We start from the raw sequence: 25,433 nt of genomic DNA, 5'->3' as shown, positions 1-25,433 counted from the left end.
AACTCCTCCGTCGCCCCACGTGTTTACCATATTTGTGTGTCTGCATGTGTGGTGACATGAAGATATAGCTCTTAGCAACTTCTAAGTATATGGTATGATTGTAGTTACCATGCTGTACATTAGAGCCCCAGAACGTATTCCTTTTCTAACTGAAAGTTTGTACCCTTGGACCAACATCTCCCATCCCTCCCACCCCGCAGCCCCTGGCAGCCCCTATTCTTTCTGCTTCTGTGAGTTTGACTTTTATCTTCCAGGGTGAGATCATAAATATTTGTCTTTCTCGGTCTGACTTAGTATAATATTCTCGAGGCCCATCCATGTTGTCACAAGTGGCAGGATTTCCTTTTTTAAAAGGCTGAATACTGAAATTCTTTATTTTTCTGATTCATGAAAAATTTTGGTTTCTAAATAGTATAAATATTTGCTACTTATATGTGGCTAATGACAATTATTAGAAAAAGGTTTACTGTGAATTATGTCACCCAGATACTTGGAAGTACTGATAAATTTCTCTCCAAATTTAGTGATAGTTAAATTGTTTTGAATACATTGTTTTGAAAAATTATTTGTTCATGGGGCACCTGAGTGGCCCAGTCAGTTAAATGTCTGACTCTTGATTTCATCTCAGGTCATGATCTCACAGTCATGAGATCGAGCCCTGTGTCAGGCTCCACGCTAACAGCACAGAACCTGCTTGGGGTTCTCTCTCTTTCCCTCTCTTTGCCCCTCCCCTGCTCACATTATCTCTCTACCTTCCTCCTCTCTCTCTCTCTCAAACATTAAAATTAAAAAAAAATTTAAATCTGATTATATAGTTATAAAATTCAAATCGCACAGAAGTCTCTCACCCACCTTGCCTCCTAATTCAGTTTCCCTCCCTACAGGCAAGTAACGTTAACACTTTCGTCCATATTCTTCCTGAGATAATATGAATGACGTATACAACTACACGTTTGTTTTTCCTTTTCTGTTTTTACATAAATGATAATTTGTAAAATTTGTAAAAATTGTAAAAAAAATTTTTTTTAAAGTAAGTTCTATGCCCAATGTGGGGCTTGAACTCATGACCCTGAGATCAAAAGTTGCATACTCTGGGGGCGCCTGGGTGGCTTAGTCGGTTAAGCGTCCGACTTTCGCTTAGGTCATGATCTCGCGGTTCGTGGGTTCGAGCCCCGCGTCGGGCTCTGTGCTGACTGCACAGCTCAGAGCCTGGAGCCTGTTTCAGAGTCTGTGACTCCCTCTCTCTCTGACCCTCCCCTGCTCACGCTGTCTCTCTCTCTCCTAGAAATAAATAAAACATTAAAAAAAAATTTTTTTTTAAAAAGTTGCATACTCTACCAGCTGAGCCAGCCAGGTACCCTACCTGCAATTTTTAAAGTGTTTTTTTTTTTTTTTTTTAATTTTGAGAGTGAGCACATGGGAGGAGCAGAGAGAGGGAAAGAAGAGGGAATCTCAAGCAGGATCCACTGTGCCATTAGCGTGGAGCCCAATATGGGGTTCAGTCAAGCTCACGAACTGTGAGATCATGACCTGAGCTGAAATCAAGAGTTGGAAGTCAGCTGACTAAGCCACTCAGGTGTACTTGTATTTGGATTAAAAAAAAAAAATTTTTTTTAATGTTTATTTTTGAGGTAGGGAGGGGCAGAGAGAGGGAGACACAGAGTCTGAAGCAGGCTTCAGGCTTTAAGCTGTCAGCACAGAGCCTGTTTCAGGGCTCGAACTCACGAACCATGAGATCATGACCTGAGCTGCAGTCAGACACTTAACTGATTGAGCCACCCAGATGTCCTGCCAGTATTTGGATTTTATCCCAGGGGACATGGAGAGCTCTGAGAGAGTTCTGAGCAGAATCTGGTTTTATACACTCATGGTGGCTTTTGGGTCAAGAATAAAGCAAGATTTCAAGATTCTTTAAGCGATTAAACAGCTGTGGAACAGACCATATATTAGTTTTATAATTGGGAAAGAAATTAAATATTAAAAACCTATTTTTGGAACCTCGACTACCACCAGCGTTCTTCCCTTGTCATTTTTTATGAGAAATCAGAGTTTGATCTACAAAATAGGTGTGTTGGTACTTAAGATTGAGGGAAAGCTAAAGGATTGAAGGCTGGCTGAATGAATGGGTAATCTGAGCAGAACTAACTGGCTGTGCTTGTCTCAAAATGATTTCTTACTCCGAGTGGAACAGAAAAACAAACATTACATAAGGCAGACTATAGAAATATTATCGGGAGAACAATGTAAAGAAATGGAATGTAGCAGGTACCCCGCCTAACTAAAGCTAGTAATATGAAATGGTCTCTGACTTTGGGGGTATTTTAGTTTTCTTCTGCTCGACAAGCGACCTCAAAACTAAGTGAGTCTCAGCAGTAACAACTTGCAGGTTGACGGAGTTCAGTTGGGTGGTGGCTCTTCGCTGCACAGGGCAGCTGAGGTCCTACTTGCAGCCTCGTTCAGCTTGGAGCTTGACTAGGACTGTAATACTCACATGGGTCTCTCGTTCTGCAGCTTTTCAAGAGCACAAGTGTTCCTCTAGCTTCTGCTTGTGTCATGCTTCTGATGGCCAAGCCCGGAGTCCGTGTGGGAGGGAACTGGCAAGGGCTTTGACTCTGGGGTGCAGCTTTCCCCGGGGCCACCAGTGTGGTGGCCTGGCGCTCAGAGTCACGGGCTTTGGACATTCTTAGACACTTAGATTCTGGCCTTTAAAACTACAGAATAACTAGATCTTCTCGAGCTCCTTTTTTTTTTGTGTGTTTTTAACCTTTTCAGAGCGTATTTTTTACATCTTTTGTTCTGAGTTCTTCCTGCCCCCACATATACATGCTCTCTGTAAAAGGGTGTTCTTTAGATAGACTCAATGACATTTTACTGCAATTTTGTCCTCTTCATGTCCCTTTTGAAACCTATGATCAGCATAGTAATGGATACACTAGATCCCTTCTCTTTTCCCGTGGGTTTATTATTTCCTTTAAATGGTGCTCTGGGTGACTGAGATGCGCTTCGTTCATCAGTATTAATCCTGTGCCCACTCGGTTGCTTTGTCTGGGTGGTGGGGTAACGGGCCTTTGTTTTCAAGGAGCTCACATTAGTGTGGGGAGTTAGACAGTAAGGAAGTAGATAGATCCGTTTCAGTTAGTGCCAAGTAAAAGAGGCAAGAAAATAAGATGATGTGACAGTGAATGGGGTGGAGGTGGGGAACCACTTGGGTGTGCCTGGTGGATCCGGCCTTTCCAAGGAAGGACACTGGAGCTGAGACCTGCATGATCAGCCACCATCCGTCCTGATGGATAGGGTGACCAACCAGCCCAGTTTGCCTGGGACTGAGATTTCTCCGGTCACGGGGCTGTCAGTGCTAAAAGTAGGACAGTTCAGGCAAACTGGAGCAGTTGTTTAATCCAGGAAGAGGGAACAGCAAGTCACAGGGCCTAGAGTTAGGAAGCTTGGCATTTTATTTTATTATTATTTTTTAAAATATTTATTTTTGAGAGACAGAGCATGAGCTGGGGAGGGGCAGAGAGAGAGAGGGAGACACAGAATCTGAAGCAGGCTCCAGACTCTGAGCTATCAGCCCAGAGCCCGACATGGGGCTTGAACTCACAAACCACGAGATCATGACCTGAGCCGAAGTCGGCCACTTAACCAACTGAGCCACCCAGGTGCCCCAAGTTTGGTATTTTAGAGGCACGATAGGAGGCCAGAGCAGTCGAGAGCGTGGTGAGAGAGGGTGAGCAGAGGCAGGTGAGGCTGGGAGGTGCGTGAATGATGGACCGTGTGGGCCTTGATGGTAGTTTGGGTTTTATAAGTGTGTTGGGAAGCCACTGCGGAGTTCTGAGACCAGAAGGACATGGTTTTGTTTATGTTAGTGAATGATCACTGGCTGGTGTGTGGAGAGGAGAGCATAGAGTGCCAAGGTAGAGACGGGAGGCCAGTTGAGAGGCTGGGTCAGCCCTCAGGCTTGACATGATGGTGGCTTGTGCCCGGGAAGCAGCCAGGAGGGAAGCTTCTTGGCACTACTAACTCTTGCTCTGCCTACTCCTCTCAGCCTCGTCCTCTCCTTTCTAGGTCAGTAGATTTTCAATCCTGAAGAGCTTTGCCAAGTAGAGGTTCCCAGATTTACCATTCGTACACCAAACTGCAGCCCTCTTTGCTTCCCAGGGAGCTTTATCAGTTTCTCCATGTTTTCGGACCCTGAACCAACTAAGCCACCCAGGTGCCCCGCTTCTTAGTATTTTCAAAGTACTTGAACACCATGGTATAGTTTTTTTTTTTTTTTTTTAAGGTCTCCATTGATTTTCTCATGGGGCCAGATTGGGTAATGCTTTTGAATGCCAAGTTTAGACTGATTGATTTTTATCTTGGATGCCTTTGAAGGGTTCTTTCTAGAGTTGTGTGACATAAATAGAGCTGTGCTTGGTGAAGGTTGCTCTAGTATGAGGGTGGGGGGAGAGACGTGGATGTGTTAAGTTTTAGGCAACAGCAGGCTATTTGGTAGGAAATGCCTGGGAGCGGGAGGCAGTCAGAGATGCTGGGACTGGATCTCAGTAGCAAGGATCGGTCTGTTTATAGGAACGTGGGAGTCACACCACGAAGAGGTGAGATTGGATTCAAGTGAGGACACTGGTTTGTTTATTCATCAAGGCATTGAGTACTTACTGCTGAGTGCTGAGGATGTTAGGGTGAATAAAGCAGGCAGAATCCCTGTTCTTGGGGACCTGGTATTCAGTCGGGGTGGGAGGTAGGAGAGTGAATTAATGAGTAAGATAACTTTAGAGAGTGGTAAGTGCCATGTGGCTAGCAAAACAGGGTGACATTTCCGGCTTGGGGATGGGTGGAGGAGATTATTCTTTAGATCGGTAGTCAGGGAAGGTGGCTTTGAGGAGATGACCTTCCACCTGAGACCTGAATGATTGGAAAGAGCCAGCCACAGGAAGATCTAGGGACAGAGTGTTCCAGGCCGAGGTCTTTTTTTTTTTTTTAATGTTTTATTTATTTCTGAGAGAGAGAGAGAGAGACAGTGTGAGCAGCGGAGGGCCAGAGAGAAAGGGAGACACAGAATCTGAAGCAGGCTCCAGGCTCTGAGCTGTCAGCACAGAGCCCGACGCGGGGCTCGAACCCACAAACTGTGAGATCATGGTCTGAGTGGAAGTCGGACACCTAACAGACTGAGCCACCGAGGCACCATCCAGGCAGAGGTCTTAGACAACAAAGGTTGGGTCTGATCCTAGGCAAGCTTCTATTTAAGTAAGTGGAGCTACGGAACCAAAAAATAAGAGAGCAAGGTGAGCAGGGACTGTGTTGGTTCTACTCACTAGCAGAGTGCCTTACACGCAAGTAAGCGTTCGTATTAAAAAGACACAAAACAGGATCGTGTTCTGGAAAAAGAAATGGCAGCGGCACAGCCCGCATGGAGGACGAGAAAGACGTTGATGGTTTTGGTTTTAGGTTATGCACGGACCATTAAGCCCATCGGCTTATTACAAGTTCAGTCGCTCCACAGGGAGAAGAAGTAAGGGTGAGGAAACAGAGATAGCGTTTTGGGGCTCTCCAAGAACTCCTTTCTCTTAGCACTTGTGAATATATCCTAGGAGTCTCCCCCGCTGTGTGCAGCCCTCCCTGCGAATCTTTCCTGCCTGTGCTTCTGAATTTGCTTGCTTCCTCTTCTCTGTTGCTAGCCTTTTACATTGGACTCCTTTGCTTTTTGTTTGCTTCCGTAAACCTCGCCTCTCAGCACTCCTATCCCCTCTGGTCTCCGTGCCTCTCAGCTGCAGGCCAGTCCCACCCAGCCTTGCTGGTGGCACCAGTTTCTGAGGCTCCAGCCAGATCCAGGAGCTGGGTCTAGAGGAGGGCAGGGAGATGGAGAAACTGCATGAGGTGCAATTTGGGACATTTGCCAGTGGATGGAGGTGGAGAAAAGGTGTGGTCCTTCAGAGGGCCGCCATCGTCTTGTTTAAGGTCTCTGTATACTTGAAACCAAAGAGAAGGACCCCCATAGGGAGACGGATAGCCGGATAACTGGGCAAAAGGGAGTTAATTAAGGGAGCAGTAAGGGGGGCAGAAGAGGAAGAAGTAACCTTTAATCGCGTGAGGTGAGCGCACTTCTTCCTCTGAATTAAGAGGAAAAGAAGGAGAAGTGAGGCTGGATACAAATTTACTTGAGTTGGGCGAGAAATGAGCGGGGGCAGCTTCTAGTAAGTGGTCTGGATCTTTTTAGCAAGAAAGACAAATAGGTGCTCCGCTTGAAGTCAAGCCCGAGGTCGGTGCAGGAATTTTGGACTCCCCGCTGCAGGGACTCTGCTGGGGACTCGGGTGTTGAAGGAAGACTGGCGGGCACCAGCAAGGATCCAGCCGATGTTGGCACGTATTTTTAGCAGACAGAGTCTGCCTTTCTCCGGGATTGCTGTGCCAGCGCCCAAGCAGCTGGGGCTAACGTTAACTGCTGCTAATACAGAATTTGGATTTTCGCCACTAATTATATTTCAAGAAGATATTATCTTCCTAGTTATATTTAATAGTGAATCAAAAACTGATTGATTTGTTTTCCTCTCCTCTTACTTGTACCTGTCAGAAGCGTGTAATTAGCGAGAGCTGCCTGTGGAATTCAGTATAAGGAATTTTAATCAACCTTTCACAGATCCTATTAAACTTGGCTCCCTGCTTTTAGAATCTGTGCTGTTATGAAAAAGGAAAGCTCTCGAACCTTAGCACAGCCTTTCTTTTGTTCTCAGTAGTTTCTATAGAACATTTAAGTTTTGAAGTGTACATCTACTCAGGTGCAGGTTTTAGAAAAATGTCTTTTTTAAAAAAATTTTTTAACGTTTTTATTTCTGAGAGAGAGAGAAAAATAGACAGCGTGAGCAGGGGGGAGTCAGAGAGAGAGAGGGAGACACAGAATCCAAATCAGGCTGCAGGCTCTGAGCTGGCTGTCAGCACAGAGCCCGATGTGGGGCTCGAACCCACAAACTGTGAGATCATGACCTGAGCCGAAGTTGGACATTCAACCGACTGAGCCACCCAGGCGCCCCATAAATATGTGTTGTTTTCTTTTTAAGTTTTTTTATTTGGAGAGAGAGAGAGTGGTGGAGGGGGGGACACAGAAAGGGGGAGATAGAATCCCAAGCAGGCACCACACTGTCGGTGCAGAGCCAGATGTGGGGCTCGAACCCACAAACCGGGAGATCATGACCTGAGCTGAAATCCAGAGTCAGACGCTTAACCGACTGAGCCCCCCCGGGCGCCCCTTTGGGAATGTTTTTGAGCAACCAGATCACAGTGATAATTCTCAAGTAGAAATCTGACTCGGTGGAGACCAATATCACTTAAGGACCTCTTTTTCTTTAAATACTAGGTTGAAAATGGTGTATTTGTAGCCAACCCGCTTCAGGAACGTACAATTCTGATGAGAAAAGAGGGCGAATCTGCAAAAAGCATTAATGAGATGCTTCTGAGCAGACTTTCACGCTACAGAGCTTCTCCGTCCGCAACGCTGGCCGCCCTCACAGGCTCCACCATCTCCAACACGCTGAAGGAGGACCAAGCAGGTATGCCGCCCTCCCTTGCGCTGTCTGCTTGCCTCATGTAGCTCCGTTCAGCTGTTCACCTCTATTTTAAGACTTAATTTTTTAATTTTTATTTATTTATATGTTTTTTAATGCTTTTTATTTTTGAGAGACAGCGCACAAGCGGGGAAAGAGTAGAGAGAGAGGGAGACCCAGAAGCAGGCTCTAGGCTCCCAGCTGTCAGCACAGAGCGCGACGTGGGGCTTACCACTGTGAGATCGTGACCTGAGTCAATGTCAGATGCTTAACCGACTGAGCCACCCAGGCGCCCAAAGACTTCATTTTATTTTTTTTTAGAGCAATTTTAGGTTCACAGCGAAATCAAAAGGAATATCCCATAAACCTCCTGTCCCCACGCATGCACTGCCCTCCTCATTATCCAGAGGTGGTAGCTTTGTCATAGTTGGTGAGCGTACATTGACACAGCATTATCACCCAAAGTCCATACTTTACATTTGGGTTCACTCTTGGTGGATAAATACATAATGACCTGTCTTCATCAGCACACGATTATACAGTGTAGTTTCACTGGCCTAAAAATCCTTTGCGCTCTAACTCTTTATCCCTCCTTCCCCAGCCCCTGGCCACCACTGCTCTTGTCATTGTCCTCCTAGCCTTTGCCAGAATGTTCTATAGTTGGAATCACACAGTATGTAGCTTTCTCAGATTGGCTTCTTTCAGTTGGTAATATGTGTTTAAGTTTCCTTTATGTCTTTTCATGGCTTAATATATTCAGCTTGTGATTAGTGAGAGACTGCCTCTTGAATTCAGGTAATACTTTAAAAAGCATTTTTTTTCTAGTTTATTTTTGAGAGTGTGAGTGGGGGTGGGGCAGAGAGAGAGGGAGACACAGAATCCGAAGCAGACTCCAGGCTCTGAGCTGTCAGCACAGAGCCCGACGCAGGGCTTGAACCCATGAACCACGAGATCATGACCTGAGCCAAAGTCAGAAGTTTAACCGACTGAGCCCTCGGGTAGTACCTTTTCTTGAGTGCTTATGGTGTACTGTACAAAGCACTTGGCTTCACATAGTTCACCCTTTTATCTCCTTCCTGCCATCCATTTTCTTATTCCAAATCAATACATGCTGTTGATGTGGATGTGAATTAACATGAATCTGTAATAATTCAAAACAGCTCTGTCTTTAACTATAAATACCTCATTATTGTTAATGTAAGTTGATTTCATGTTGAGCATATGCTTCATAAATGTATAAAGCTCATGTTTAGCAACATCTTCACCAAATACAATCTTGGTCAAGCAAGGAAGAAGCAAACCTTCCACAAGATTACTTTTTCTAGAATTTATCATTTAATGTTTGCACTTTTTAAAAATATTTTGAAATAGATGTGTTTATAGAGTTTGAAAGTAAAAACAATATGAAGAGGTATGTGCAGAGAAATCTTACGGTCTCATCCTGACCTATTTTACGTTTTGTTCCCACACTGCCTCCTAGAAGCAACTATATTTGTTTTTACTTACAAAATTTTTTATGCTAATATAATTAAAGACAAATTTATATGTTTTTATTTTCCTTCTTTTTAAAAAAAGTTTTTGTTAACGTTTATTTTTTTTAATTAAAAAAATTTTTTAATGTTTATTTTTTTGAGAGAGAGAGAGAGAAAGTTGTGGAGGGGCAGAGAGAGGAGACACCGAATCCAAGGCAGGCTCCAAGCTCTGAGCTGTCGGCACAGAGCCCGACACGGGGCAAAATGGGTGAACTGTGAGATCATGACCTGAGCCAAAGTTGGCCACTCAACTGACTAAACCACCTAGATGCCCCTTTCCTCCTTTTCTTAATGAAAGGTAGCCGCCTAAGCGCACTGCTCTGTACTTTTAAAAAGAGTCCTTAACTGAGCTAAGCCCTTACGAGGTTCATGAACAGTCATGAACCTCTTATATAACATCTTCAGTGTATCCGTCTTGAATTTTACCAGATTTTCAAGGTCATCTATGACCAAAAAAGTTAAGAATCCTTATTCTTGACGAGTTTGCAGGTTAAATATCAACCATGTGACTCTATAACAAACCGTAAACTGTAGTAAAAGATAAAGCTAGAGAATATGCCACATGTAGAAAAATACATCTGAATTAACATGTTTGATGAATTTAATGCAGTTTTATGCTTTAGTCCATTTATATGTTGAAATGTAAGGAAGAGGGAATATTTGTGATTATATGGCTATCAGATTACTTACTTGTGTTAGAATTTAAGGATAGAATTTTATTTTCACAGGTCTCTATTATATAAAATATAAGTAGGGAAATTATTAATAGTTGTTATAGCTTAGGTATGTGGATAGTTTGAATGGTAGAAATACTTTGTAGAGGACAGTCCTTTTTCTAAAATAAACATCTTCCTGAAAGCTGAAGGCTTGATCTGAGTTTGTCCCTTGGGAGAAATTTGAATCCTACCTTGTGAACAATAGAAGTGCTAACGGAATCTTTGTTAGATAAGAAAATATGGGCGAAATCAAAAAACTCAGAAGGCAAGGGTATGTTTAGAATTCTGTGGAAACTGTTATTTATATTTCAAACCTGTGAGCTCCTACTTTTATGTACAGTCTCTGCATATTCATTAACGTGATGTTGCTGCATAAAAATTCACCAGTTATTAATCTAAGTGACTTTTGACAAGTCAGCATTCGGAGGGTCTAGAATGTTTTCTTCTGTGATAAACTAATACCTATTACCGTGTTGATGTCTATTAAAAATATCTTGGTAAAAACGTTATGCTTACAAAGTTGCTAATTTTCCAACCATTGCCCCTTTTGGGTTTCTTATGGAAATTCATGCCCCTGATTTTATGTCCTGAGCGAAGAACATACTTGTTGAGGATTTGGAGTTTCAAAAAACAGAGCTGTTTAGAAGCAGAAGCATTCAAAACAAATACCAGACACATTAGGTTTTGTTTTTTTCATCTAAACCATCTAAAGACAATTTGACATCTGCCTACGCAGTTCTATTTTGTACCCTGACAGCTTCCTAGGTAAAGCATTCTGACTGATGTTGGAAAATGCAAATTTAAGGATTTCCTATCTGCCAGCGAGGAAGAGAGATTAGCATGCATTTCATACCTCGTGATTGGAAACAATAATTATTTGTTTAATGATAGTTTATGTCACTGACCTTAAAAAATAGAAAATATGGGTTATCATAAATCATGCAGGTGTAAAATTTGATATTGTGAAAGCATTTATTAACTAGATATAGGTTGGAATTTCATGTTCAGAGCGGTTTGTAACCCAAACCCTTGAAAAATTTGTTCTGTTTAAATGGAAAGAGGTCTGTTGGAGTGTAGTTTCCCAGAGGAGATACAAACAAGGATTCTTCTTTCATTTTGAGATGTAGTCCATGTGAGGATTCATTCTTTGGAAAGAAGTTCTGAGACATAAAGGCATATCGAATATTAGGCACACCTTTGAGAAATGTTCAGCTCTTGCAATAAGGGGCCTGGGGCCAGGCCATGGAGCCAGAAGATGGTTCTTTCTCCTTAGCTTACCACTTCTTGCTGTGTTTGCCGGATCCGGGTATATCCTTGTGTGAATTTGGGGCCCCCTCATTATACTCTAATCAGATCTGTGTGTTAAATACCACTGTTTTCGTCCCTTTCAACAGCAAATACTAGCTGTGGGCTGCCTCTGAAGATGCTGCGGAAGACGCCCATCTATACGTGCGGCACGTACTTGGTGATGCTGGTCCCACCGCCAGGGGGCGCCGGCAGCTCTGCCACCCGTTCTCTTTTCGGTGGGACAAGTGGTTTGTCATCTTTAAAAAGTAAGTTGCTTTGATTTGTGGCCCAAATTTTGGGCCAAAATTTGTTTTTTTGCCCAATTTGTCTCTAACTTTTCAGGGCTTTTAGGGGCGCCCAGGTGGGCTCAGTCAGGTAAGCGTCCGACTTTGGCTAAGGTCATGATCTCCCGGTTTGTGAGTTGGAGCCCCTGCATCAGCTCTCTGCTGTTAGCACAGAGCCCGCTTCAGATCCTCTGTTTCTCTCTCTCTCTCTGCCTCTCCTCTGCTCATTCTCTCTTTTCTCTCAAATAAATGGAAGGAAGGAAAGAAGGAAACTTAAGGCTTTTCTATTAAGATGCTAAACTTCTGCTTTTAAAGTTGTTAAAGCTGTTTGATAACAAAACAAAACCTTATCAATACAGTTGTAGGTTAGGAATTAAAAATATAATTTTTGTAGATGAAATAATATACTTCAGAAAACCATCCTGTAAAATTACTAGAAATACTGAGTTCAGGACAATTTTAGAAAATACTCTGTTGCCATATCATTTACTGATGAAATAGCAGGAGCCCTACCCACTGTGAGTACAATCCCAAAGCTATTAAAAAAGTATGTGAACTGCCTCCATTTTAGGACATATAAACAAAAATGTTAAGCAAAAAATGTCTAATTTGGAAATTAATGTTGTTAAGTGTACATATATTTTTTATGAAAGAGGGAGGCATACTCTAAAAAGTGTTGTGGTTTTGGTTTCAGAGTAGACAAATAGTTAAATGGAATAAAATATAGAATCAAAATGAAGAATGAAGAATCAAAAAATGTTTCAGGGCGCCTGGCTGGCTCAGTTGGTAGAACGTGTGCCGACTCTTGATCCTGGGGTTGTGAGTTCAAGCCCCATGTTGGGTGTAGAGATCACTTAAAAATATTTTAAAAGAATGTTTATTTTACATGGCCGTTTTCTAGCTTTCTAGGACCTTATTTGACCCATCTGAGCCCCAGTTTTCCCACCTACAAAGAATAAAAGGATAGTATCTCACACTTGTTTGGCGAGCATATGCAATAAAGTTAGAGTTTTTCTAAAAAACAAAAGGCAAAAACCTGAATGTTTCTTTTATGTATGGTAACACTTTGTGTGTTTTTTCTTTGAAATTTGTTTAGAAAAATAAAATTAAAATGCTTTAAAATCCGTTTGTTTTCATTTCCCAAAATTTTCATATTCTGTGCTCTTAAAATGATATAGTTATCCCATTAAAGGATTATATTTCACGTGTAGACTTTAAAAAAGGCATTTTGTACTCTAAGCCTGAAGATGTAAATTTGACCCCAGCAGTTTATACAAAATCATTTCTCTAATATTAACTTCTGGGCCATTTCAAGTAGTTGCATGTGTTTGGGATTTAGATATTCAGAACAACTCAAAACTCTTTCGCCTTTAGAGTCCAACTGGTTGGACTTTTTCTCAGCGGTGCATGTGACCATGAAGTTCCCTTTAGCTCTTGAATAAGTGATGTAAATTTACTATTACTGTTTTTTTTTTAATAGTAGCTTTATTGTGGTATAGCTTACATACCATAAAATCCACACCTTTTAAGTATACTGTTCAGTGGTTTTTAGTGGTAATGGTTGTACCATTCTAAATATACGATCTAATTCTGAAACAGTTTTATCCCTCCTAAAAGAAACCCCATACCTGCTAGTAGTCACCTCTTCCCCCATCACCGCAGCCTCTGGCATCCACCAGCCTTTATGAGTTTATCCCTGGGCTTTTAATTATGGAATTATATATATGTGTTTTTGTGACTGGCTTTTTAAAAGTGTTTTTAAGGTTCATCCATCTGGTAGCACAAAATCATTACTTCATTCCTTTTTCTGGCTGCGTTATATTCCATTGTATGGATAGACCCCATTTTGTTGAAATTTGGATTGTTTCTGGTTTCTTGCTATTTTGAATGATGCTGCTGTGAACACTCTGGTACAGGTCTTGGCGCAAGCATGTGTTCATTTCTCGTGTGTGTGTACGTGGGGGTAGAGCACTTGTCACGGGGTGGCTATTGGTTACCCTCTGCGGGGGCTGCCGAGCCGTTTTCCAGGTGCGCCGCTTTACGTTCTCATCAGGAACATAAAATGGTTCCAATTTCTCCACATCCTCACTGACATTTACTTTCTGTTTTTTAAAATTCTAGCCTTCCTAATGGGTATGAAGTGGTATTTCATTGTGGTTTTGATTTGCATTTCCCTAGTGACTAATGATGTTGAACATCTTTTCTTGTGCTTTTTGGCCATTTGTATGTCTCCTTTGGAGAAATATCTATTCAGATCCCTTGTCCATTTTTAAATTGGGTTATTTATTTACCATTAGTCTTATTAAAGTCTTTTTTTTTTTTTTTTTTTTTTTAAGTCTCCGGCATGGCTTTTTCACTCACCTAAAATTGGCCCCATTTGATTAAAGCAGACCTTCACAGCGGCATTTTTTCATGAGGCTGTAGCTTACATAGTGATTCTATTTTAGTCCCAACAAATCTGTAAATACTTAAATTTCTCTGTCTCCTGTTCCACATTGGTTACTGTGGAGGCGACACCGTAAGTGAAAAAGTGGTTCTTGCCTTGAGGAGCTCCTCGTCTGGTCGGGAGAAATGTTGTACGTGTGTGTGAGAAACCGGGAGAAGATGACACACAATGCCGTTTTGCTGCCTAAGCGGTGGGGAGATGAAGTGTTGTGGGATCCGGGAAAGGGTCGTGGGGAGTGCGGCAGAAAGGAGATACATCCTGAGGTGTAAGTCATAAAAAATAGATAGATATTGTTCACGTAAGTGGCCAGGGTGGGGAAAGACGTATATATGTGTGGCAAAACAATGAAAACGAAATTTGGGGCAGATCATTTGTTATTTGTGCAGGCTGGAACAGCAGCATGTAGAAAATACAGTACAGGTTAGAGTGGGTATAGCTTGAGTCTGGCGTGGTGAGAACCTGGATTACAGGGAGGGACGGGGATAAGAAAGAGCTTGAGAGACAGCACTAGGATTTTATGTTTGAAAATGGAAAAGAAATAATAGTATAGATGTGCTGCCGTAGATCCTGTAGAAAGGTTTCAACTAACTTAATTTTCACGGTAACTACTTAAGGTGGGTACTTCTGTAATCTCTACTTTGTACATGAGGAAATGGAGAGGTTGGGTAAATTTCCCAGGGTCCCACTGAACTGCTACAACTGGCATTCGAACCCTTCCGGAAACCTAGAGCCGTGCGTGTCATCAGTGTGTGCTGTCCTGTGTTAAAGGAAAAGGCCAAAGTATCTCCAAGTTCTAGAGCCAATGCTTGGAGGGGCAGCAACCTAGCTGTGTTTGAGCATCTACTAACCTTTATCAAGCAGCAACTGTATATAAGATATTTTTTGTTAGTGGTATTTCCTGGTGATGTTAGTGATCATAACTCTTGCAGTTACCCTTTTGATAATCTATATTGAAAAATAAATGCAAAAGTTGCCATTTTAAAACCATTTGGAAAAATATGGCTATTTTTTAAATGTTTGTTTATTTAGAGAGAGCATGTGCATGAGCGGGGTGGGGCAGAGAGGGAGAGCAAGAGGGGGAGAGAGAGAGAGGGAGAATCCCAGGTAGGCGGTGTACTATCAGCTGGGGTCCAATGCAGGGCTTGAACCTGCAAACTGTGAGATCGTGACCTGAGTCAAAACCAAGAGTCGGCTGCTTAACCAACAGAGGAAAAACATGGCTCACTGTTGAGGGAGATGTTTTGTGACTGTTTTCTTTTTTGTGGTCTTATGTGTGTATTCTGTCTCCTCATTGTTACCACTGATAGGCAACAACAGCAAAAGGTGTGATTTTTATGGAAGTCTCGTTAGATCTTGCCTAAAGTTTGAACTTTGAAAAGTAGACCATCACTGTCAGGCTTATTAAACAAGCTAATGTTTGTTTCCAAAGTCCTTGCCTCCAGCTTGGTGTATAATATCTCGGACGGTCAGTTCACAAGTCGCGCCGATCTCATAGATGCTGCTGGAAGTTCTCTTGGGCGTGGTGCTCTTGTACCAGGATTGGGTAAGAAATGTCCACATTTCCCTGGAAAATTCAACATTGTAGCAGTTTCTCTCAGAAAAATCTTGTCATTTGCCTGTGGTTTCTATTTTCCTTGCAATAAAGAATTTTTTGATACTGTGTAATTTTGAGAATCGAGGTAAGAAACTGCCACAGGTGAAATTCTTCTGCATAAATTGCAACGGAAGATACCATCCATTCGGTTGTATGATGGTGCCCTTGACAAATTCTTCTCAAAGTTCATGCTGTAAAAAAAACTTTATTTTCTGTGAGGAGTGGGTATGCCTCTTATTGTTAGGAAATGAATGTTATGTAATATATTGGATTTCACTCTTTGCTTTGGCTCCTGGGGAGCTCATACCTAAGTTTTGAGCTTGGTAACAAAGGCTCTTATTGGGTGTTAATGTTCATTAGTCCTCGGTTTTGATTTAAGCCACTTAAATCCTTCTTGGAATTAAAAGGATCACATGTAAGTCAGTTACTAAGAACTGTGTATTCCACGAGATTTACTCCATTCTCACGCAGGGGTTAAGCAAAGTAGAAATTGAGTCCTGCCTTCATGCCTCTCATGAGCCCCTCTAATGCTTCGCCAGATAAATCTATGGGAACGGGGGTACGGATCGTCAGCGGTGGGGAGAATCGCCCTTCCATTCTGTGGCAGTGCTTTTGAGAAATCTGTATACGGGCGGATGATGACATGACAGTTGTGTACAATGTGCTCTATTGCAGGTGCCTGTTACGATACGGTGAACAACATGCTGTGGACATGCTCAAATGATTATATTGATCAGTGGTGTAATCCTGGGAACCAGGCCTTCCACTATGTCTGCCAGAGGCTTGGAGTCAGCCACATCATCACTGAGCCTAAAGGTGAGGTGCGCTCATGGTCTGACAGGAAGAGTTTTCCGTCATGAAATAAATTAGGAGAGAACACAGCAGTATCAGTAAGTGGGAGCGTAGGCCAAGCAACAAAATGTGTCACCAGCCTTCCCGCTTTGAAGTTAGAAACCCAACATCCTTGCTGCCTGATGGGTTTGTGATTAAATAAATAAATAAATCTGTAAATAGAAGGTTTGAGGTGGTCCATAGACTTTGAAACATTTTTTTAATGTTTATTTTTGAGAGAGAGACCGAGCACGAGTGGGGAGGGGCAGAGAGAGGGAGACAAGAATCCGTGCTGACAGCTCAGAGCCCGATGTGGGGCTCGAACCCACATATTGAGAGATCATGACTTGAGCCGAAGTTGGACGCCTACCTGACTGAACCACCCAGGCGCCCCAGTCCATAGACTTTTTTAGAGGAAACTGTTATGTCACTCTGCAGTTGTCAGAACCTTGGTGCAAAAAGTGATTATTCGTACTTGCCATGGGATTATTGCCTGTTTTAATGTTTTACATTGATAACTTATTTATATACAAATTTATAATTAGTAGAATTAAGTATGTATTAATATCAACTTAAAAGCAAGTGGCTTCAAGGTGAGTTACAGTGTATGGAAGAGCACATCCACCCTCCCCCCCTTAAAGTAATGGTGAAATGGACACAATTACCAAAAACAACTATTTCTAGGCTCTGGCAACTGACCAGAGGCATACACCGAATTGTAAATGACGATTCATAAAACCACTGAACTTTGGGAGGCTGAGATATTCTTAGCTAGGGTGGAAGCTCCCGTCTCCCACCCGAAGCCTGGTCAGTGCAGCAGCCCCACCAGCGTGGAGCAGAGCATGTAACCAGCAGCTCTGCTTCCAGAGGAGGTGGACTCAATTTGGAGCAGAGTGTGGAAAAAACCCATGCCCAGCCATGGTGTTGGTAATAACACTAGTCAGAGTGGCGAACCAGCCGTGAAGACCAGTGGCTTAGCCAGCCTGAGGTGGTGGTTTTGATTAGGGCGAGCAGGGAGCCAGCAGACTAGCCGGAAAGGAGCTCCTGAGATCCAGGCAGGGAGAAAACTGCACAGGGCCTTGGTAAGCTTCCTGCACACCTGCATGGAAGAAGCTGGAGGGGACTCAGCGTGTTCACGCAGGCCTGGCTGAGCACGAGCCTGCATGTAGCTGTGGGGGTGTGACAGGGTCTGACAGAAAGAAGTCCAGGGCCGAGTTGAAAGTGGTGTGAGCCTTGACGTGCTGCCCCCAAAACACAGAGACCCAGCCAGGCTGGCGGACTTACTGGCTCAAGATGTTTGAACATAACCTTTGACTCAGATTAGGTGACCCCTAGGAAGGCAGGCTTAAAAATAAAAACAATAATAAAAGTAAACAAATGAAAGAAAGTAAAAATTAATGTAGAAACAAGAATTAAAAAAAAAAAAACCAAGCCAGGCAGAAATTGGTAGCTACCCCACTGCAGGCAAAACTCAGAAGTGGGACGTAGCAGATAAAGACGAAAGCGGCCTTTAACACATATATTGAAAGATCTACAGGAAACCCTGCTGAAAAGATGACTTAAAAAATAGAGAATATCAACAAATAATTTTTGAAAAAAGAACCAGTTGGAAATTCTGGATTTGAAAAGTTCAGCGGCTGAAAAGAAAAAAATCAAGAGTGGCTGAGTAGCAGGCTTAGGATGGTGGGAAAAATAAATCCGCAACCTGGACCTCGCTGATAGAGTCCTCCTATTTGAAGAGCAGAAAAGGAAACTTGTGGGGACTTACTGGTCAGGTATTTTCTAGAATGTCCTTTGGTTTGGGTTCATCTGATGTTTCTCTTTTTTTTTTTTTTTTTTAAAGTTTATTTTGAGAGTGCGTGTGTGCGAGCAGGGAAGGGCCAGAGAGAGAGAGAGAGAGAGAGGGAGGGAGGGAGGGAGGGAGGGAGGGAGGGAGGGAGAGAATCCCAAGCAGGCTACATGCTGTCGATACAGAGCCCCAGGTGCGGCTTGATCAGCAAACCTTGAGATCATGAACTGAGCAGAAACCCAAGAGTCAGAAGCTGAATGGACTGAGCCGCCCAGGTGCCCCTGATGTTTTTTCATTTAAATTGAGGTTCTAAAGAGAGGAATTCCGCAGAGGTGAAATGCTTTTCTCATTACATCCTGTCACAGGGTTCATAACACTGGGTTCTCAACATGACTTATTATTAATAATGGTAAAATTGATCAGTTGGTTTAAATGCCAGCTTTCTTCATTGCAAAGTTTCTATTTTCCCTTTCCAGTTAGAAGCCAGTCATTAAGCCCACACTAATGGGAAGAGGAACTAAACTCCACCTTCTGGAAGGAAAAAGCGTCAATGATGGGCACCTGCATGGCTCAGACGGTTGTCTGACTTAGTTTCAGCTCAGGTCATGATCTCATAGTTCATGAGTTCAAGCCCCAAGTGGGGCTCTGCAAGGGGCCTGTTTAGGATTCTGTGTCTCCATCTCTGGCTGCCCCTCCCCAACTTGTGCCCACCTTCTCTCAAAATAAATAAACATTAAAAAAAACAGAATTTGTGGACATATGTTAATTATGTCAGTTGCCACAGTAATTAATACTTTGAGGAAAGTGATACTTTGAGGCTCTTCAGTTATCTAATCAGATTTTTTATTCCTGAGATTGTTTTGGTAATTTGTATCTTGCTAGAATTTGTGCATTTCATCTAAGGCTTTTTAAACAATTTTTTAAAATGTTTTTATTTTTGAGGGGCGCCTGGGTGGCTTAGTCGGTTAAGCGTCCGACTTTCGCTTAGGTCATGATCTCGCGATTCGTGGATTCGAGCCCCGCGTCGGACTCTGTGCTGACTGCCAGCTCAGAGCCTGGAGCCTGTTTCAGTCTGTGACTCCCTCTCTCTCTGACCCTCCCCTGTTCACGCTGTCTCTCTCTCTCTCTCTCTCTCTCTCCTAGAAATAAATAAAAATATTTAAAAAAAAAATGTTTTTATTTTTGAGAGACAGAGCGTGAGGGGAGGGGAGGAGGGGCAGAGAGTGAGGGAGGAGACACAGAATCCAAAGCAGGCTCCAGGCTCTGAGCTTTCAGCACAGAGCCCAACGCGGGCTCGAACTCGTGAACTGTGAGATCATGACCTGAGCCGAAGTCAGACGCTTAACGGATTGAGCCACCCAGGAGCCCCAAAGTTTTCTTATTTGTTGGTATAAAGTTGATTTTCATAGTCAGTGGTAATTTTTCTACTTACATTCCTGCTTCTGGTATAGGTGTAAATTTACTAAAAATCATTGAATTGTGCACTTAAAATGCGAGAATTTTCTGGTATGTAAATTCTATCTGGATAAAGCTATTGAGGGATAAAGAAATAGCAAAAAGAAGAGAGTCAACTATCTGTTAGTGCCTCCCTAATTATTCTCTCCAATGTATTCACCTCCACTCTCAGATCCAATAGGTATCTTCAGCTTGTCAAAAACGGATTCCCTGGTTTTCCCCTTTTCCAAGTCTATACCTGCTGAGTCCCCTGCATGCTACTATAGGGATCCCTGTTCCTTCATACACTTAGCCCACAAAACTAGGGTCATCTAGGACTATTTTTTCCACACCTCATATCCAAATAGACATCAGCACATCCTGTCCGGTCCTCCCCTCAGGATGTACCCCAAATCCAGCCATTCTGCACTACCTAGGCTGCTCCAGCTCTCACCTAGGCTTTGGTTTTACTTTGCCAGATTATCATAGCGGCCCCGCCCACTCACTAGTCTTCCTGCTTCCTCCGAGGTTGTCCCCTGCCCCGTAGGGTCGTAGGGTCGTTTCTGCACAGCAACCAGAGTCTTTCACGGTGTCCTAGTCAGATCTGTCCCTCCTCTGCTCAGACTCCTCTGCTGGCTTCCCATCTGACTCAGGATAAAATTCAAAGACCTTATTTATTTGGGTAGGTCCCAGATACTAGCTCTCCGGAAGTCTTCGGTGAGGACAAGTAGTAACCTGAATTCTGTTGTCAAAGGAAGGACTCAAAGACATAGAAGAGAATGGGACCCCAGCCTGGCCCTCCAGTGAATATACAACTGAGAAGTTTAGTTTGGGCCAGGTTTACCTTCTCTTTGGTTTTCCTTGAGTCCTTCCTCGTAGCTCCCAGTGCCCACAATCCTTTTGCGACTCCAAGGTCCCCCTACCCAGGCCTGCCTCTCCCCGATTGCTGCTTTTCTGTTCCTGGTGGGTAGTTCATTTCAGCTGCTTTAAGGGAGAAAAGCAGGGTTGGGTTTTTTTTGTTTGTTTTGCTCTGTTTTTTTCTCTTTGCCTGTTTAGATTTTTTTCATATCCATTTCCTGAATGACTTGTGACCATCTATAGGCTGTTTATTATTATGTAAGAGGGTGCTTGTGAACCCTCACTGTTGAACTGATGGCTGTCTAGGCTGTGGTGACTAACTGAGATAAAAATGTTGAGGTACCGTGGGAGGAGATATTTGTGGATCTGGGGGTAGGGATGCGGTGGGGGTGGTGTTGTATCATAGAGAAGCCATAGAAGATAGATTTTACTAGATTGGTTGCAGCCTGGCCTCTGAGCGGAAATGACCTGAATGCAGATCCCAGCTCTACACATTATAGCTGTGTGACCTAGGGCAAGCTACTTCACCTCTCTGACCCTGATTGATCCCTCTACAAAACAGGGCTACAGTAGTCTAAGTTTATAACGATATTGTGAGGTAATGCATGTAAAGCAGTTAGCCTATTGTCCAGCATATAGAAAGGGCTCTCTAAGTGGTGACTTCTGCCATTTAAAGATGTGGATTCCTTAGTGTTTTCATGTTCGCCCTAGCACTCTGTGGCAGGGAAGAGGATTCTCCCGAAGTAGTAGAAGAGATGGGGGCCAAGATACTCTGTCCTAGTATGTGTGTTCCTTGGGGGCCACCCATGGAGATGTCTTTCCTCACTGAGTTTCTTCTACATTTTCCAGAAGAGGCTATAACCACGAATGAGGTTATAAACCAGCTACTGCACCACGTTGGTGCGATGTGCATACATCAACTCAATCTGCTCGCCACCAACCCCAGTCTTCCAATCACAAGTGTCTTGGGCAAGCAGCATCCAATTGAAGCACACCATCTTAGCAGTATCTGTGACGTTATGGAGAAGGCCATGGTTAACGGGGACACGTGTATCATACGCTGTATTCTCGTTGTCTTTCAGGTAAATGCACTGTTTTGACATAAGTAAGAAAACAGAAAAAGAAGCACAAAACTTGGTTTCAGCCAGCTAATTTCCACAAGAAGAGAAATTTAATAACATTCCCGTCTTGCACCTTAACCACAGTCTAATCCTGTAATTAGAATGATCATCATATTCGTTGCACTGCAGTTAATGGAGTCTTGCTATATGTAGCTCACTGCAATTAATAAATGTAAAATATTTACTATAATTACACCATTACGCAACAGAGGACACCGTGGTTAAAAATCCACCTGAGTATCTGTTCATAAGACTATCTACTATGTGCTTTTTTTCATAGGGATAATTTTATCCCTAGTAGGAGAAGCATTTTTAGATATACCCCTTATGTTTCCGTAGGTGGTATTTAAGTTTTTCTTCAGCCCACAAACTGAAAGAAACCGGGACATCATTCGACGGTCTGGCTTGCTGCTTTGGCAGTTGTTGATGGCCCCAAGGGATCAGATTTGCCCTGAGATTCAGAAGGAAGTGTGCCTTGCCATCAGGTAACCAGAGGGTTTTCCCCGTGCTTGCTGCGAAGCACATCTCCCAGCCGCTGGGCTCTGCCACTGGTAGCCTAGAGGCCTCTCTCCTCATTGCGGGGTCAGGACCTTGTGCACGGGGGGTACTTTGACTAGAGAGTGCTTGTGGCCCCACTCCCAGAGGCCCCGTGCTATGTAACGATGATTCTCATCTTACCTTTTGGATTTTAAAGGAAAAAAAAATTTAACCCTTTAAATGGATATTTTGATGGTTTGCAAGTGAAGGTTCCTGTCATTGAAGGAGAGAGTGTTGCAAAGTGACTAAGAAGCCGGTTTTTTGGCAGCCGGCAGACCTGGGTTCTAGTTCTTGCTCTGCCACTACTGGCTCGGTTTGAGGTTTCCGTTTCTTTAGCTATGAAATGGGCATAAAAATAACATCTACTGTAAGAGTTTGTGGGAGTTTAATAAGATGCAAAGTGCTCAACAATGTTAGCCTTTTAAATTCTGCTTAAAACCTAAAACCTTGTTAGAGAAGAGGGCAGAACATATGGGCCATTTTCTGTTCATTATCATTTAATCTTCTTTTTTTTTTTTTGAGTGCATTGAACTGTTATCCAGGAACATAGTTTTCATGTGACCAAAGGAGAACTGAATGCTTGGTCAGGAAAAACTGTGACAGGGTGAGCAGAGAGGGAGGGGGGACTTTTTCCTTCCGTAGTTGACTATGCTTTGGGTTTCTTTTCTAATTTATTTATTAAAAATTTTTTTTAATGTATGTTTATTCTTGAGAGCGAGAGAGCGAGCGAGCTTGAGCGGGGGGGGGGGTGGGGGGGGAGCAGAGAGAGAGAGGGAGACACAGAATCCAAAGCAGCTCCAGGCTCTGAGCTGTCAGCACAGAGCCCAACGCCGGGCTCGAACTCATGAGCTGTAAGATCATGACCTGAGCCAAAGTGGGGATGCTCAACCAACTGAGTCCCCCAGGCACCTCTCATTTCTAATTTAAATCTAGTGTCAGGAGAAAACTTCTGGGGGTGATGGGTATGTTCACTCTTGACTATGGTGACGGTTTCATGGGTGTACCCATATGTCAAAACTTGTCACATTGTACACTCAAAGTGTCCACTTTACAGGAAAAAAACCATTCTAGCACCACTTGTGATGCTCTTGCCCTTTTGGAAAAGCTGAGATTTAGAAATCCCACTTCTCAAACGCGCTTTTGGACACAATCTGCTAATATCTACCTGGCTCAGCTACATTGACTCTTTTTATAGCTCAGTTCTTTCTTTCCATATCCAGCCTCAGACAAGGTCTCAATTTGGAAACTCACAGACAGGAGGAGAGGAAGCCTGTTGGTCCCTGATCAGGGAGGTGAATGGACTATTTCATGACGTTGAAGTTAGGTTCAGCCACTTTGTTAGTAATGAAACTTCCCCCAGGTTTCATGTAATCACACTAGCATCTTTAATGTAAATGCAAATTAAAATACTTAGAGTTTGGATTTTATAGAATATTTGTTGAAAAGCTTTTTGACTCTTCTGTCATTTCAGCTCTGGCTTAAATATCTTGTACCCAGGTGAAACCGAAATCAATAACTTACTTAAGCTGGTCTTAACAGAAGGTAAGAATTATCCTTGACTTCTCCTTGAACAGCCATCCCTTTTTTGTCCCTAAGGAAACAACTGGATTATTATGATAATAGACCTTTCTTTTCTTCATATTTGTTAGTTTTTGTTTTTCATAGTTTATTTTTGAGAGAGAGAGAGAGGGGAGGGGCAGAGAGAGAGAGGAAGACACAGAATCTGAAGCAGTCTCCAGTCTCTGAGCTGTCCACACAGAGCCTGACACGGGACATGAACTCACGAACCGTGAGATCATGACCTGAGTCGAAGTTGGACACTTAACCTACTGAGCCAACCAGACGCCCCTTGTTAATATATATATATTTAACGTATTAACACATACGCCAGCACTTCAACTAGACTGAGAGCAGAAACCATGTTCTGTGTATCTTCAAGTTTTATCAACTTTTCTGTATCCATGCTGCTGAGCAGAAAGTGCCTGACAGTAGAGGTTTAATGCACATTAAAGATAATGACTTCTTGGGGGTCATTTCTAAGTCCATTTGTTTCCTCCATACATTAAAACCCAACTTTTAAAATTAGACCAAACAACTACGGCAAAGCTCACTCTGTGTTTATTAGCAACATGACCTTAAGGAATTAGAAATCCTGCTCTGTGAAGTACGGAGAGGCAAACTACAGCCAGGTCAGGATGTGTTGGTTTGAGAAAGTCTGCTTGGTTGTGAGGCTGTTTTTGCTGCTGCTGTTTGTGTGACTACAGACTACATGTGCCTGGAGCCCCTACGCTGTCAACCGTCTGCTCATTTGAAAACTTGCTTTAATAGCCTCAGTTTCCTAAGGGTAATCACCAGGGTCGCTGACAGAGCTCTGTTCTGTGTCAGGAGAGAGAAACAGCGGCCTCTCTCAGCTGCGGGATGTGATCCTAACCAATTTAGCTGAACAGCTTCAAAACAACCGATTTGGCAGCGAGGAAGATGAGCATTACAGGTGACCTCAGTTACACTGTTGGTGGCTAGCCTTCTTTTTCTGTTTTTCTCAGTAACTAATTTACATTAAATGAATTTGAGTGGCTGAGTCTCCTATAATACCTAATATGATAATTAGCATGTTAAGTCGAAATCAAAGGATCAATCAAAAGATCATAAATCCCCCACTTGCCATGAAAAGCAATGATAGCATTTGTCAGTTTTCTCAGCAAAGTAATTTGGGCCTGGAGAGAGGCCCTCAATGGAAAGAATGGATGGAACTTACTTAAAAATCTCGGTGGAGGGTGCCACCCAAATCATTGGGCTATGGGAGAGGGTGAGGGTATGGGCAAGAGCTGGGGAGAGGAGGGAGGTGTTGGTTTTCTTGGCTGTTTGTAAAATACTCGGACTAGGTGCCATTTTGTTTCTTAAGTTGGATTTAAATAGTACACCTAGTTGTTAGTAAGATGACCTACTTAGAGAGCCGGTGAACTTTATAGCTCCTATTTATCATCTCGTTCCAATTGTGTAAAATTTATCCTTTTATTCTTAAACCATAAGTATCTTACTGTTACATTTTTCCTGCATTTTAAAGACTAAATGATGAACTCTTACACTACATTCTGAAGATTGTTGTACGGGAATCCTGTATCTTAATCACCAAGTGCCAAACTGTCTCTAAAGAGGATTTTCAAAAACTCCTTTCAACTGTGCCTGTAAGTAAAAATGTGTTTAATGAAGCCAAATGGTATCAAGTGTCCCTGTTTGCATGTTACTGTATTGAGGGATGTGTGTGCATGTGTGTGCACTGATGTAACACACTCTCCAGGGCAGCCTTAATTGACCAAAGTCAGTGGGTGGGTGACTGGAAATACAGAACCGAACAAATCCACTCGGATCACTTTCTCTAAGACTTTATTTCTCCTGCTTAAATGTCTTAGTGCAGTGAATTGTTTGACTGAATTTGGATGTTTTTGTTTTGTTTAAAATAGTGAGGATT

At 42.8% G+C, this 25,433-nt stretch overlaps 1 protein-coding gene across 3 annotated transcripts in view; it reads left to right on the top strand.

Moving 5' to 3' along the window:
- The window catches only part of HECTD4 (HECT domain E3 ubiquitin protein ligase 4), a 190,406-nt gene that overhangs the window by 78,522 nt on the left and 86,451 nt on the right, over window positions 1-25,433 (top strand). For all 3 annotated transcript variants that reach the window (XM_039229794.1, XM_039229724.1, XM_039229639.1), the window contains exons 8-16: window positions 7,349-7,541; window positions 11,178-11,336; window positions 15,230-15,343; window positions 16,070-16,210; window positions 21,156-21,388; window positions 21,767-21,912; window positions 23,436-23,506; window positions 24,350-24,455; window positions 25,029-25,149. In XM_039229794.1, the coding sequence (XP_039085725.1) occupies window positions 7,349-7,541; window positions 11,178-11,336; window positions 15,230-15,343; window positions 16,070-16,210; window positions 21,156-21,388; window positions 21,767-21,912; window positions 23,436-23,506; window positions 24,350-24,455; window positions 25,029-25,149 (1,284 nt within the window). The remainder of the gene's footprint in view (window positions 1-7,348; window positions 7,542-11,177; window positions 11,337-15,229; window positions 15,344-16,069; window positions 16,211-21,155; window positions 21,389-21,766; window positions 21,913-23,435; window positions 23,507-24,349; window positions 24,456-25,028; window positions 25,150-25,433) is intronic.

The sequence above is a fragment of the Hyaena hyaena genome, unplaced genomic scaffold (assembly GCF_003009895.1).
Source record: "Hyaena hyaena isolate Hyena2069 unplaced genomic scaffold, ASM300989v1 scaffold_0, whole genome shotgun sequence".
Classification (NCBI taxonomy): Eukaryota; Metazoa; Chordata; class Mammalia; order Carnivora; family Hyaenidae; genus Hyaena; species Hyaena hyaena.
This window is presented reverse-complemented; position numbering and strand designations above follow the sequence as displayed.